At 43.5% G+C, this 15,007-nt stretch overlaps 1 protein-coding gene across 3 annotated transcripts in view; it reads right to left on the bottom strand.

The window, feature by feature from the left end:
- FTO (FTO alpha-ketoglutarate dependent dioxygenase) overlaps positions 1–15,007 on the bottom strand; it is a 377,970-nt gene that overhangs the window by 80,051 nt on the left and 282,912 nt on the right. The window contains exon 9 of one of the 3 annotated variants that reach the window (XM_032324554.1): positions 6,414–7,952. The exons of the other annotated variants lie outside the window; for them this stretch is intronic. Coding sequence (XP_032180445.1) covers positions 7,850–7,952 — 103 coding nt within the window. The 3' untranslated portion in view covers positions 6,414–7,849. Of the gene's footprint in view, positions 1–6,413; positions 7,953–15,007 lie in introns of those variants that run through there. 3 annotated transcript variants of the gene reach the window in all.

Below are 15,007 nucleotides of genomic sequence, written 5' to 3'. Positions count from 1 at the left end.
TAAATGACTGAGCAACCCAGGTGTCCCTGGGTGCCCCCTTTTTTTTTAAGATTAAAAAAAAATTTTTTTTTAATTATTTGAAAAACAGTTTTAAAAAGATGAACCTTCCAGAATGACAGGAGTGATTCTTGCTGTCATAACAGTAGCTACTGGAGGCTACTGTGTTCACCTTCATCCACCTCTTCTGGGATCTGTGACATACAGGGTCCAAAAGCCTTTCTGAAATGGCATTCTGATGTCTAATTTTTGCTTCGAGTAATCCTTTATCACTGTCTTTTCAAGTAGTCGGTATAATTACACTTGATTACATAAGTGGTAGAAATGTATGTAATCTCATAATTAGAACATGTAATTGTCTTGTAAAAAACCTCACAAACCGTAAAACAAAAAGTATACAGGTACAGTAGGTGGGGTGTTTTGTTGCATTTTGTGTCTTCACCCAGAATTACGACTAAAGCGATGATTTCATCATGGCCTTCTCAGAAATGGGGGTATTTTGGACTTTCATCTACTTGGCTAAAGGAATGGGCAGGTTTGATCCAAGATCACCTTGATGTCTCGGGTGCCAAAAAAATATTTGCAAGTCAGGCATTAATAAAACGACAGGATCTGTACCTTATGATTCAACTATGTACATGAAATGCAAAAGAGTGCTGAATTTCTCAAGTATGCAGTAGCTCGGCTGGTTTCTTCAACCCGGGGCGTGTTTTCTACATCGCTGCTCTTTTTTTTTTTTTTTTTTTAAAACTAAAATGTAATGCTGATAATTTGTACAATTAGGGGGAGAATGCGTGGTGAAATAAAGTAGATTATTTAAAAAAAAAAGATTTTTATTTATCTTATAGACAGATCACAAGTAGGCAGAGAGGCAGGCAGAGAGAGAGAGAGAGAGAGAGAGAGAGAGAGGAGGAAGCAGGCTCCTCACTGAGCAGAGAGCCCGATTCCGGGCTTGATCCCAGGACCCTGGGATCATGACCTGAGCCGAAGACAGAGGTTTTAACCCACTGAGCCACCCAGGTGCCCCGTAGACTATTTTCAAAGCACTCTTTGAGGCAGTAATTCTAGCCCCTTCTCCAATGAGATAAAACAAGAAGTATTTGACTGATATGAATTCCTCAATCCTCACCCTTCCTTTCCCTGGTCTTTCATTGGAGGTGCTCATGAGCAGTGAAATGTTCAAAATGCTGGGCTATGTCGTGGAATAACATGCATGGAGCCTAGTAATTCAGTGAGAATTTTCTGTAAGCCTTCGGTCTCAGCAGAAACCCTGCGACGGCTGGCTAGTTGGCCAGTCCTGACCAAACAGGAATTCTCTAGCAGAAAGCCAGCTCTACTTCTTTCCCATATGAGACCTATACACCAAAGGTTTCTAAAAATGGAAGAGATCCTGGTTTTTATCTTTGGGGCATAGCACCGAGGCAGGTTTTTAGGAAAATGTAAGGGATGTAAGCACAGTCACAGTACATGAGGGCCTTAGGCAGAGGCCAAAGCCGAGGACTTGCATGTATCTTGCAAACATCCATGAAATGCATATGCTATTACTACAGAATTCTAAATGGTTCTAAGAGTGAACCAGAGACTAAAGAAAAAACTCAGGGTGTCTTGGTAGACATCTACGGGTTACTTCCCCAACAACCACTCATGTCTTCAACTCAGAGAAAATAGATGCCTCTGCCAGCTCATGAGTAAATCTTGGGTAATAAAGCCAAATATGGTGATTCCATTTCCCTTGGTAGATTTTGGTCTAGCACTGCACTCCTGACCCAGATATGGGCAATGAGACTGACTGGAAAGAAGGTGAACGGGGAATTTCTAGGGAGGATTTCCTCACTCTTGAGAGGGAGGCAATGGAAGAATTGATCTCTTTCCATCTTTGTTGTTTCAACATCTGGATGTGATGCCTGGAGCAGCTGCAGCGATTTGAAACACGAAGGAAGCCAGCATGAGGGTAAAGGTTATGATGGTGAGCTTAAAAAAGAGGAATCCAGGTCTTGAGTGACATCACTGGGCTTATGATCATATCACACCTACAGCTGTCCTACCTCTGACCTTTCTGTAACATGAGAGAATAATTGCCCGGTTTAAGCCAGTCTGAGTCAGAGCACAATTTGATACTGTACCCATTTGTCCATTATGGAGGGGTAAGATTAATATTTTTAGCTAAATTATGGAAGGGTACCATTTATATTTTTAGCTCAGATACAAGAATGCCCACACATCTGAATTTAAATCTCATTCACTAAAATTAAGCTGGTATCCATATATTAATGGTGGGTTTTTTTTTTTTAAATTGGTCTAATTCTTTGGGGACACAGTATGTCAATTTCTATCAAGAGTTATAAAGAAACTAATCAATTTTGATCTAGTATTTCACTTTTTACCTCCGGGCAATAATCCAAAACATGGAGAAGTAGATACCTTATATTTAATGGAGTACTAGTCACATGTGAAAAATGATTACTGAAATTGTGGGTAAAGTGAAAAAATTTTGACAAGTTAAAAAAAAAAAAAAAAGAAAGAATACCATAGAGTTGACTCTTTGGGGGGAAAGGGAGGGAGAAAGAATCTTAAGTGGGCCCAGCCCAGAGTCTGATCCCACAACCCAGAGATCCTCACCTGAGCCCAAATCCAGATGTTAAACCGACTGAGCCACCCAGGCACCCCATTATAAAGCTGACTCTGGAAAAACATGGGTTTGAACTGTGAAGGTCCACGTCTGTGTGGTTTATTTTTTGGTAAATGCAACACTGTTCTCTAAGTCTGTTCCTTATGATTTCTTAGTGTTTTGTTTTTGTTTTTTTTCCTAGAGCTTACTTTATGGTTAGAATACAGTATTTAATAAATGTAACAAACAGAATATGTGTTCATTGACTGTTTATGGTATTGGTAATACTGGCAGACTCCATTCAATGGGAGTCTACGTTAAGTTTTTGGAGAGTCCAACATTCTACAGGGATTTGTGACTGTGCCGAGGATCAGCACTCCTGACCCCTGCATTGCTCAAGGATCGTATGTAATAATAACACAAAAACAACAACAACGACAGCAACCACAAAACTCAACGTATGTGTATGTTTAAGAGTTTGGAATAAAATATACCAAAAAACAGTTACAGAGATTGGCATCATGGTTGGGGGGTGAGGGGTGAGTTCTTTCCTTCCTAGTCTGACTCTTCCAAACTTTCTAAATCGAAAAAATATAGATATATTCGCAATTTCCACACTACATTATTCAGCTGCTTAGTACAATTTATGGGCAATGCCGGTTGAAAATGTCTAGAGACGGAGAGTGGGATAGCCTGGGGAAAAGACGTGAGGCAGATGTGGAAAGCTCATTAGTACCAGGATTTCTTCACAATGAGTTGGATTTTCTTTTAACTTCTGACTCTCTTCTTTCTTTAGTTTGGTCTCTCTTTCTTCTCTAGCTCTCTTTCTCTGTCTCTCTCTCTCTTCCTTTCTCCCCCGCCCCACTCCTCTTTTTTTTCTTTCTTTCTCTCTTTTCAAGCAGATGATTATTCCATGATTTGGGTAAGGTGAATGAGAACAGTAACTAGTATGGGATGGTAGATAACGCACCATCCCTGAAAGCAGCCCACTGGGGAAAATTCCTATTTCCAAATAAAAAAAAAAAAAAAGAAGAAGAAGCCAACTGCTTTGATTTGAGTGCTCTGCTTCAGAATAAATTTGCCTGGAAGCACAGAAGGGTACATGGTGGGGGCTGGGAGGTAATAGTGCATTCTTTTACATAAAAGCAGGGACACGATGCTCCTTCTGATCTAAGCCAACAATGGCACTATTGACAGAGTCCCAAAGACGCTCACGGTGTTCCACGTAATTAAGAGGGATTGTTGGCATCAGAGGAACCAGAAATATTCCATAGATGAACTGCTTCCTTCATTGCTAATGACTGCCCAATTTCTTTAGACTAATTGGTGCAATCTACATTTTTGCAGCAAAGATGAAGTATCAACTTGATTTGGTGTCGATAAAAAATTGATGGATGCTTCTGACTGCTACTTCCCAACAATACACGGATTATTACTACTATAATTATCATAAATGACAAAACATGGGCAAGTGGTGATTACAGTCTAATTCTATCCCGAGGTTTTAATGGCATAAACCACTCAGGCTTTACACTCGTGATTTACTGCATCATCAAAATCCCTGGAAGGATTACCCTGGGGTGAATGCCATCATTATCTTACCAATAATACACTGGTTTGGCCCAACACGGAACAAATCATCAAGACTGAGTTCTTAGAAATGCCCCGTTCAATATGTAAGTCTCTGGTTTGTGAAGGATGCAGGCACCTGCCAGCTCCTTCATTTCTGGGTGTTAGAGTCGTATTCCGCTCTGACTCAGATGGAGGCTGGGGGGTCCCTGGGTCACACGACAGTCTACCAAACTATACGCCAGCTTGGTTATGGCCAACCAAATACCACCAGAATGCTACCAAGCAGGTGGAGAGAGGAGAGGGTATAAATATCAAAGGATCCCCAACACATGGTTGGGCGCAAACGCTAGAGCCCCACAGTCCCCTTCTCTGGGGGAAGGGGACAGAGCGAGAGTCTGCTGTTATTCTGGGGGGATGCTATTAGCACCGAACAGCATACACAATGAAACACACTCAACAGGCCCCTGTGGAGGCAGCTCCAGTCCCATGAAGACCCCAGACCCCAACTGCAAACTAACAGGCCCCCAAAGTCCAAGTGAGTCACCGGGAGTAAAGCAGTGAAAGGGACAGGTGGCGGGGGGAGATACCGCTCTCATCAAGAGCGCTACCCACGGCTGCCAAGCGACTTTTGCCTGGTGGAAGGGAATCAGTACCGCCCGATCTCCTGTCTCGTCTGGTTTTCCCAGAGAAGTCGGACATCTTTGCGTGTAATGTGAAATAACTCGGTTTTCCAATGTTGGCAGATGACTGCAGTTCTTAGCGTGATGGTTAAGAGAGTGGCTTCTGGGACCAGACTGCCTGGAGTTGGATGGCAGTCCCGCTACCTTCTGGGACACACGACTTCATCGGAATGTCAGTTTTCCTCATCCGTAAAACGGGGATGCCAACCACCACTGATGCCGTGGAGTTGTTTTGAGGATGAAATAACAGAGTAAGTGTGCATACAATAATTCTGACACGTAAGAAGGGCTCAGCAGTGGCTACTGTTATCTGAGGCAGGATCTGGCCTGCTGGCTTTCGGTCTGTGACCTCTGCTGTAGGAAGAGATGATGTATGAGGCCAGAAAAATGGCCAAGAGCAACTGCTCAAAGGCTGACCGTGTGAGTTAGAATTCTGTTTCCCCTACTTGCTGGAGGCCGGATGACCTTGTAAGCCATTTTGGGAAGCCTCAGCTTTCTCGTCTAACAGATAGGGATAATAAAACACCTGCTGCATCGAGAGTCGTGAGGGTGAAATTTAAAAACCGACACATGGCACGAGGCACAGCGTTTGGCAGAAGGTAAACCTTCAACAAATACTAATAGTCGTTATTCACGTTATTTTTTAAGCTCAATTTCCCCAAAGTCTTAGAATTTTTAAATCGTTTTTTTTAAAGCTAGTCCAGATTTCCTGCTCCTGTCCCGTCCCTTTCCCTATCAGCATTTTTGCTATAGGCATAGCTTTATTATTCTATTATGAGTTATGAACCATGAGGAATTTTCCCTTTTGGAAATTCATCTATGTGGCTTTTTAAGGTGGTGCTTCAACTATTACAGTTGTTACCAAGGGCAAAGAACTCTTGCAGCAGACAACTCTGTGTGTAAACAGTATAGGCAACATATGTTCTTAGGAGTGAAAGCTGCTACTGTACTTTGCACGAAACATAATTGCTTTTATAATATGTAAGTATCTGCTAAGATTTGGCTTAAGGGAATCTGCACCTGAAGTGTCCAGTACATTTAAAAGTGCCTAAAGGGTCTGGGTGGTTCCATTGTCAAGCATCTGCCTTCAGCTCAGGCCACGATCCCAGGGTCCTGGGATTTAGTCCCACATCGGGCTCCCTGCTTCTCGGGGAGCCTGATTCTCCCTCTTCCTCTGCCCGCCGCTCCCCCTTCCTGTGCTCTCTCTGTGTCAAACAAATGCATAAAATCTTTAAAAAAAAAAAAAAGTACCTGAGAAGTCACATATGTTTCAATGCACAGCCTTTAGGCAAGCTAGGTTTGTGAGAATGGCTGAGAAGGGCATTTGCAACAAAGCTGAGCCCCAACGCAGACTGCCTGGTACAGTCCACCAAAATTCTCTCACACACCAGACTAAAGGAGGTTCACGGTTTGCATCCTGGTGCAGCTCGCTTTGGAAAGCTCCTGGCAATTTCCTCTCAAAAACAGACGGGCACCATTTCAACAGAATCACTGCAGCCTCCCGAAAACGGAAATGTGTATGTATCACGAGCAAAGAGAAATGCATTTCTTCACGAGCAAAGAGAAATGCATTTCCCTTAAAAAAAAAAAACTTGTAAGCTAGGTCCAGATTATCCCAGGGGTGTCAACAGGCACACTCTGTTGAAGGTGGACACGTTCAAGTCACCAGAGGTCCTCTGCCACTTCCTTGCGACTTTCAAACACCCTTTTTAGTGCATGGAGAATCTTGTATGTCACAGCTATTTGGGCAAATAAATTAACGGATATGATCTGGTATCCTGAGAACCAGCAGACTGCCAGGTATAGGCTCCCGCTTCCAAGCATTAAGTTTTACTCTCTGACTCACCAGGTAAATCTCTGAGCCTCTCCAAAGCTCAGATCACTGAAAAGTAAATTGATGACTATGGAAAGGCTACGCTTTGTGAATCAAAGTCATCGGGAAGTTTCCAAAAGGAACTTCTCTTCTAGGGAAGAATCTCTGTAGCTTCTTGTTGTTTTATTCTCTAGTCATGGTGGGCGTTTCAACCACTGGATATAAACTGACTTCATTTTCTGGGAGATCACTTAAATATTAAAGAGTTCTGCTCCTAAGGCCATCCTCCCTGACTTCAGCGTCCTCTCCTTGCGAACGTGGACACCATCGGATGTGCAAGAGTCGGAGTGGGTGAGATGAAAGCATGGCTCCCTCTTCTAACGTAGCCTCACCTTCCTCTACTCCGCTCCCCACCCCCAAAAGACTCACGGTTGAAAAATGCCCAAATCCAATAAGAGATATCGCTTACTGTCGGGGATGCACATACCAGAGGAAGTGCTGGGGATAAAGGAAATCTGTGAATCAGAGAAAGATGTTGGTATGCAAGACTGAAGGTACACCAGCTGGCCCACTGCTTCAGCTGGCTTCCAGGGGCCAGGAAGAAATTAGTCTCACAGTTCAGTTGAAAGAACACCTGGCCATTCACCCAGAGGCACAAATTCACTGCTGAACAGGGTTATCTTTGTTTTCATGCCAAACACACCTAGGAGTTAAGTTATGTCAAATCCTGTGACTCTCACTGTCCTACAGTGCTCACCTTCATAAAAATCAGGAGGTGGGTGTGGGGGCCCAGGGACAGGTCGTAAAAATACTCGTATCCACGGGAGCGATCTTAAAGGCTAGGATGGTCTTCCTCTCGCTATTGTAACTGGGTTGAAGCGTGTCCTATTGATTTCCCACATACATTTTCCTGAAGATTTACAAATGTCAAGAGCTGTGAGGAAAGGAATTGTATTAAAGCCAAAGCATTAGCGCTCTGCCCACAACCAAGAAGACACAAGAGAGCTCCCGAGGCTTACAAGGATGGTTCATCTGCCCCATGCTCCCCGCTTGTTCGGGGAGCTGCCTGCACCAGCAGCCTACAATCAGCGCAGCCTTCTCCTCGGTATGCAGGTCTGTGAGTGTGGGAAACGTCATTTTACCGCCGAACCCTCAAATCTGAGGCTAATTCCTCTTCCTCTAAAGAAGAGTCAGGCTGAGCCTTGCCGTGAGGTGCTGAGCAGTGTGGCTGGGTGTGGCGAGTCCTGGAGGAAGTGACATGATGGCAGCTGAGATGACCAACCTGGATGCGAAGCAGAAAGGCCAGATGGGCCACCCACATGGGAGGCAGGGGGCGGCAGGGGAGCTGGGGCGGGGGAGGCTGATCATAGAGGAGTCAACAGTTTGGGGGCTTGGGGGCGGCAAAAGTACTGGCCACAGGACTCAGTGGGAGACCCGGGCAGACCCAATCTGGAATGCAGCCTGGGAACGGGGCCCCTGGATGACACCGTCTTAGCCCCAGGATCAGACACTGATCTTTGCAATAACCCAAACCTGCTGATTCTATTGCACACCTGTTCGTCTTCATTCCCTTTTCTTGACCTGCTCAGGGGCATCCTCCAATTTTTTCTTCTTGCTCTTATCTCTCAGGCTTGCCAAGCCTTCCGATACTTTTTTTTTTTTTTTTTAAAGGGAGGTATAATTGACACCTTTTAGGAATACAGTCTCATAGATGAAAAAGAATTTTAGATTCGGAACTCATTTTAAACTAGCAGAGAACTTACAGGAATAGTACCGAAAAAACCACCCATCTATTCTTTATCCGAATTCATCAACTGTTAACATCTCCTGGAGTATTTTTGCTGCGGGCAGTCACTGGTCAGTTCGTGTACATGTGCCCCACGCCCACAGCAGAGTGACCCTGTGCTTGGGGCCACACAGACAGCACAAGCAACAGTCTCTTCCCTCGAAGATTTCTCATTCAGTTGTTAGGCACCAACAAGACGGCCACCGCCGCAATCCATTTGCTAGATTCCTTGAACGTAAAGACTGAGCTCCTGGAGATACCTTTACCCATATATACTGAGGCAGAGAAGAAACTGAAAGAAACTATTGTTCCTAATAGGAACTGTAATTTGGCAATCCAGCATTTCCGTGAATGGGCCAAACAATGATCATTAACTTGGCATATTAAGGTGCAGGGAGTGAGGAAAGGAGGGGATGGTAGGCCTTGGTTCCACACATTTGGGAAACATTTATTCAGACAAGGTTTATCAAGTAGCTTTGTAAACGGCCGTTTTTCCTTGGAGCCTTTAATGGGCTTCGCTGACGGGCTTTGCGAATCTCCATGAAAGGGAGGGGATGTATAATATTCCCTATTTCCCAAATGACACTGAATTAGCTCATAGGATTCATGTGCCATTGAATGCCCTTGGAAGTGTGAAGGAAGTTCACTCTCTCAAAGACAAAATGAGAAAAAAGGTGTGAAGCAACAGGCAAACAATGGAAAAATATCAGAGCCCAAGTCCGTAAGTAACGTAGTGATAGTGAATGAAAGAGGATGATTAATCAGAGAAAAAGCAGGAAACTAAGAGGAACAGAACCCCAGTAGAGTATTTCTTCAATATTGTTGGCAGATTTATTAGTGTTATACTGCATCGCACTATTATTATTCAAAAACCCAAGTCCACTTTCAAGCACTCATTGGATAGGATCTAAACCTAACAGAGGTAACGGAAGGATCTGGAAACCAACACGGAATCTCGATTAGGGGCTAGCTGTTGCTTTCTCTTCAAAATTCTTTTATAGTGTGTGAGTTCCTTGGACGGTCTTGTCTTGGTCTCTCCTGTATCTTCGGCACCAGCGCAGGGTCTGACATGTAGTAAGAACTCCATGAATATTTCCAGAATCGAAACAAATCTCTGACTTACAGTAAGATAAGAAATTCATCAGAGGGGCTTCCTTAAGTTACATTCACATGTTTCATTCTTAGACTGCAGATGTCATGAGTTGGTGGCCCACAGCCTGCAAACAGGGTTTTATTTGGCTTGTAGAGGACTTTAAGATAAATCAACAAGATTTAACAGTTGGGAGATTTTCAGCAAAATCCAGATTTCCAGTGTTTTCTGAAATATACCAGAAGCCATGGCAGCAGCCGTGGACCAGTGTTCTCGTAAGGCCACAGCCAGGGCGGAGTGGTGGGCACAGCTGGGGAGCAGAGCCACTGTCCTGACCACTCACATCTCCACACCAATGGTCTCTGCTGCCAGTGATCAGTGACTGGTGCTCCTGGGTCCTGGAGGCATCTGAGCTTCTGACTTCTGAGCTATGGTAACGATCACCAACATCTGTAACGCCTACGACAGGCCAGGTACCATGCTGAACATTACAGCCATTAATTCATAACAACCCTATGTTATGGGTTCTTTCTCTTTTTCTTCTATCTCCAGAAAACCAGAACAATCTCCTTCGCCATCCTCCTGAGCCCCTCTTTGGTAGATGAAACGATAAGAAATTGGCAGTTTTTTATAGTGTCAAAGATACTCGAGTATTGGTTCAACTTAATGAAGACATTTCTACCCCGGGCTTCAAAACACAGAGGAGTGACCTTCTCATAGCCCTTGTGACCTACTTCTCTTGGTCACGGATCTTACATATGGCTCAAATGACATCTGCGTGATCGTGAGGTGGGTGTTCTTGTACCTCCACTTAAGGGACAAAGATCCAAGCACAGGAGGGCTACAAAACTTGTCCCACAATCATACCTAGTAAGTGGCAGAGTGGGTTTTGAACTCGGACCAGCTGGCTCCAGAGTCGTGCCCTTCACCTCAGGGCTCTGCTGCTTCTGTCACCTGGACATACTTTGTTGTTCCCAACTGTTTTCTCATTTGTCATGTGTGTTTATCTTGTGTATCTCCACCCAAAGGACACTGGCCTCAACAACGCAAAAGGCATCCTATTTTCTTTGTGTTTTACTCCAGCAGATTTTTTTTTTCTCTCTCAAATGCCTTTTGATGTCACCTAATCAGGACGATGTGCACAAGGAAAGAAAGTAAAGACATTTCACAGCTCCCCTGACCTCCATCAGGAAACTAGCCGAAGTCTGGCCCCCGCAAGAGCAAACCCATTATTGACTAAAGCTGCCGCAAACTGGCAGCCCGTGCTGCTGAGAAAGGAGGTCTGCCTTCACACGTCTCACAGGGACAAACACCACAAGCTGGCGTTCCACACACTCTAGGCTGATGACTGGAAGGCACACATATTAAGTTTCTTCCGTCTCCCATTTGGTTCAATGTGGGTTTACCCCAACAGCTGGCCTAGAGCCTATCCTTTTACTTAAATTAGTTCTAGTGCTCCGCAGTTTTGATTTCCTGACAAAGCACTCTCTTTATCTACTAGCAGCATAAGAGTTTTGTCTAGGCAGAAACTGTGGTTGGTACAACTGGGCCAGGGAGGGCACTTAGCATTTCCATGTGGGGCACTGACTAGAGAAAGGTATTTTAATTCCCAATTAGTCCATATCAGCAAAGGAAATGTATTTTCCATTATTTCTTTACTCTGGATTCTGATTCACAAAATATCTTAAGGAAAACGCATTCTACGTTACTGAGTCTTTGATTTCCCAGGGAAACTAATAAATAATCAACAAAAATATGATTAAAGGCTGCTTGAACTACCATCCAAAAAGGGACTCTAGCCAGCAAGGAATCTTTCTGATCCAAATCTTTTTATTCCTAGAAACAGAATTCTTACTTAGCCTTTCAAAAGCCCGATGAAGGCTTCAGCTAAGTTTTGACATAAGATTTTCATATTCAAAATATCTGTTGAAATAAGGGGAGAAGGGATATGGATCTTGAAACTGCATTAGTCTGAAATCGAGCTTAGTAAGCTAGAAAGGGAAATTACTTCTCTATAATTGGAATTCTCTCCTAAAAAATCCCTTTGAAATCACGTTCAGCTACTTTCCCATTATGTGTCCCAGAGAAGCTAACTTTAACCCTTTCTGGAATTACCCACCATAAAAATTATTTGATATTTATAAATTGCTCTGGGAAGAGATTCCTATGCAGGGGTCGGTGTCATCAAAGAACTTAATAATGAACGAGGAGCTCCCAAGAGTCATAGACATAGTTGAGAAAATGTTTTCTAGGCTATCTCCTCCCACTTGTACGCTGATGCTTGTTTTTATATGTCACATTTATCTTGGCCCCACAGTCTTAAGGCAGATGCCAGCAAACTCCCCAATTTGAGTTCCTTTGCCTTTGAAACGACAACTAAGTTCTGCTCCAACACAGTCCTTTAAGCTCTCTGAAGGCAACGATTGGGTTTGATCCTCCTTTGCACCTTCAACCCTAATAACAGATAGTACTTGCTTGATAAACACGTCATGAATCATGAGTGAATGAATGCGAGCTAGGTAAGCAGGGCACATGACTTGACTTCTTCTTCTTCTTCTTCTTTTTTTTTTTTAAAGATTTTATTTACTTATTTGACAGACAGAGATCACAGGTAGGCAGAGAGGCAGGCAGAGAGAGAGGAGGAAGCAGGCTCCCCACTGAGCAGAGAGCCCGATGTGGGGCTCAATCCCAGGACCCTGGGATCATGACCTGAGCCGAAGGCAGAGGCTTTAACCCACTGAGCCACCCAGGTGCCCCTATCACCTTTATTCTTTAAATCTCATTTTATTTTTTCAAAGTCCCAAGATTCAGTGTTTATGCGCCACACCCCGTGCTCCATGCTTAATTATCATTTCTAAACATTACGACACGATAACGATTATAACTTTGAAATCAGAAGTAACATCAGTTTTGGTACGTGTTTTGTGTTTCAATAAAAAATATGAAGTGTTATGCAAATAGAAGGTAGTCGGTAAGTCATGTAGGATGGACCTTATTTTATCCTATCAAGAATTAAAGTACAGAGGCTACTGTTCTGTTTCAGAGTAATATAGCTTAATGTTCTCAGAGAAATTATATTCTTTCTTAGGAGGTAATAACATTAACCACGGCACCCACTAAAGAGATGTCAGAATATAAAATGACTTCAGATAATTTTTTTACAGCAAGTCTATCAAACACAGGACAGAGATGTATGTGTGTGCATGCGCATGTGTAGAGAGAGAGAAGAAGACGCAGAGACCTCTTTTTAAAAATTTAAACTATTTCTATCATATTTCCCAGGATCGTAACTCCATAGAGAATTCTGCACGGACACGTAAGGCCAGGGAAGGAAATGTTACATGGAGACGCAACACCAAGAAAATCAACATAAAGCTCATTTCTCTACTGTACGCTTAAGGGTAATTGAATATAAGTGGGCGAAAATAGATGGCAAGTGATATTAATGAATTAACTTATTTTTGTTGATGCCCAGTAACAGATGTTGGCTAGACCCCATCTTCCCACACATCCATGTCTAGGATCATACGATCCTATTTGGAGCCCCAAATAGGGCTCCAAATAGGAGGCATCAGTGGTTGGCCAGAAGCCCTTCAGGTTGGCCAGTCCCAAGCCAGTCTCAGAGCCTCCCTCCAGACCTGATAAAAGGCAGGAAAGGGCGCTGTTGTCTCTTTCGTTCTCCATAGCATTCCGTAAGGAGTTGCCACTGGAAAGCCTGGACCAATATATACCATAGTACTTCTTGTTTTCCCCAGGACCCAGCACCAGGCTGCGTGTAAATGGCAGGACAGCTGGCTCGCCACATTGAGAGCCACCCAAGGGAGAGCGCACCAAAGTGAGCCCACCTGCTTCCCATGGAAAGTCAACCCAAGCCTGTGTTTCTTTACTCTGCCAGCAAACCAGGTGCTGTGTGGGTAACCTTCAAACACTCCAAACATCTTAAAGAATAACTTAAAGGGGAATGACTCTATAACGTAAAATAAGCATGAGAAAAAAGTGTCCGGTTCCCAGAATGAAACTCTTCTAAAATTTAATCTGACATCCTGATGTCGGAGTTATCTGAATTTACAAATGACAGTCAAGATACACTGTGTGCCTAAGAGACACATGACGTATGTGTATTGAGAACACGAAGTAAGGAATAATCACATTTCCTGTCTTCGAAGAGCTTCCAATATGATGTTATAGACCAAAAAAGAAAAAAATTAAGTCGACATAAATACAATGTAAAATTACAGAAGTGTTAAGAAGAGGAAGAGTATTTCGGAGACTGAATGGATGGAAGTGGGTAGATTGAATTATGAACAGTATTTTGCAAACCCTCAATTAGATCACAATTTCAAGGTCCATTAGTTTTTTTCCCATGCCTCTGGGTCCCCTCTGGCATTTTAGCCTTCCCTCTATCAGGATGTAACAGAGAAAGGCAGTAAAGGTGCCCAGGTAACCGGCTTTGATCAATTCATACTGCAAGGGGCCACGGTAACTAAAGGGGGCTATCCACTCTCAGCTGACAGCAAGGCGCGCTCTAAGGTTCATTCATTCATCCCTCATGTATTCATTGAGTGCACATATGTCAGGCACTGAGCTAGGCCCTGGAGATCTATCTGTCCCTGCTCTCAGGAGAGAGGGTTTCATTTAGTGTGAGATACACTGGCTAAATCATCAAACAAATCAGAATTTCTCAGATACAGCTGGGTGCTTTGAAGAGAACAGGACAGGATGATGCAACCACCTGGAGAGGTAATTTTACCGCAGAAGGGGTCAGGGAGACCTCTCCAAGGTGACATCTGAATGACAAAAATTCGGAGATCAGAAGGGCAGAGCACATCAGGCCAAGGGAGGAGCAAATGCAAAGGCCTGGAGACAAAAATACGGTTTATGAGTGGGAACAGAACAGAGCAGAACAGTACAGAGGCCACTGTGGTAAGACTCGGTGTGGGGGGGTGGGGGCAGTGCACAGAGGGGCAGGCAGGAACCAGGTGCTGGTAAGGAGACTGAGTTTGTTCTAGATGTGACAGAGAAGCAAGGAAATGACATGAGCTCCTGTAAGCTATTGTTTTTTAATTTAAAAAACTTTTGGCAACAGCTTTATTGAAATATAATTTGAATGTCATAGGATTTATCCATGTAAAGAGTACACTGGCATGACTTCTACTATGTTCCTTTCCGCCCACTCTGGCCTGATGACTGTGAAGGCACTTTCCATCTTGATTGATCTGCTTGTTCGGAACATTCTGCATAAAGGGAATTGTAATATGTGGTGCTTTGTGACTGGCTTCTTTACTTACCATGTTCTCAAGATCCACCCATACTGTAGCACATATCAATACCTCGGTTTTTTTTTTTTAATTGCCCAATTATATTCTATTGTATAGATATACCACATTTTGATCATTCATTCAACTTGATGGATATCTGGGTTGGCTCCATTTTCGGCTTTTAGGAATAATGCTGCTGTGAA

Source organism: Mustela erminea, chromosome 19 (genome assembly GCF_009829155.1).
Source record: "Mustela erminea isolate mMusErm1 chromosome 19, mMusErm1.Pri, whole genome shotgun sequence".
In the NCBI taxonomy this organism is placed as follows: domain Eukaryota; kingdom Metazoa; phylum Chordata; class Mammalia; order Carnivora; family Mustelidae; genus Mustela; species Mustela erminea.
This window is presented reverse-complemented; position numbering and strand designations above follow the sequence as displayed.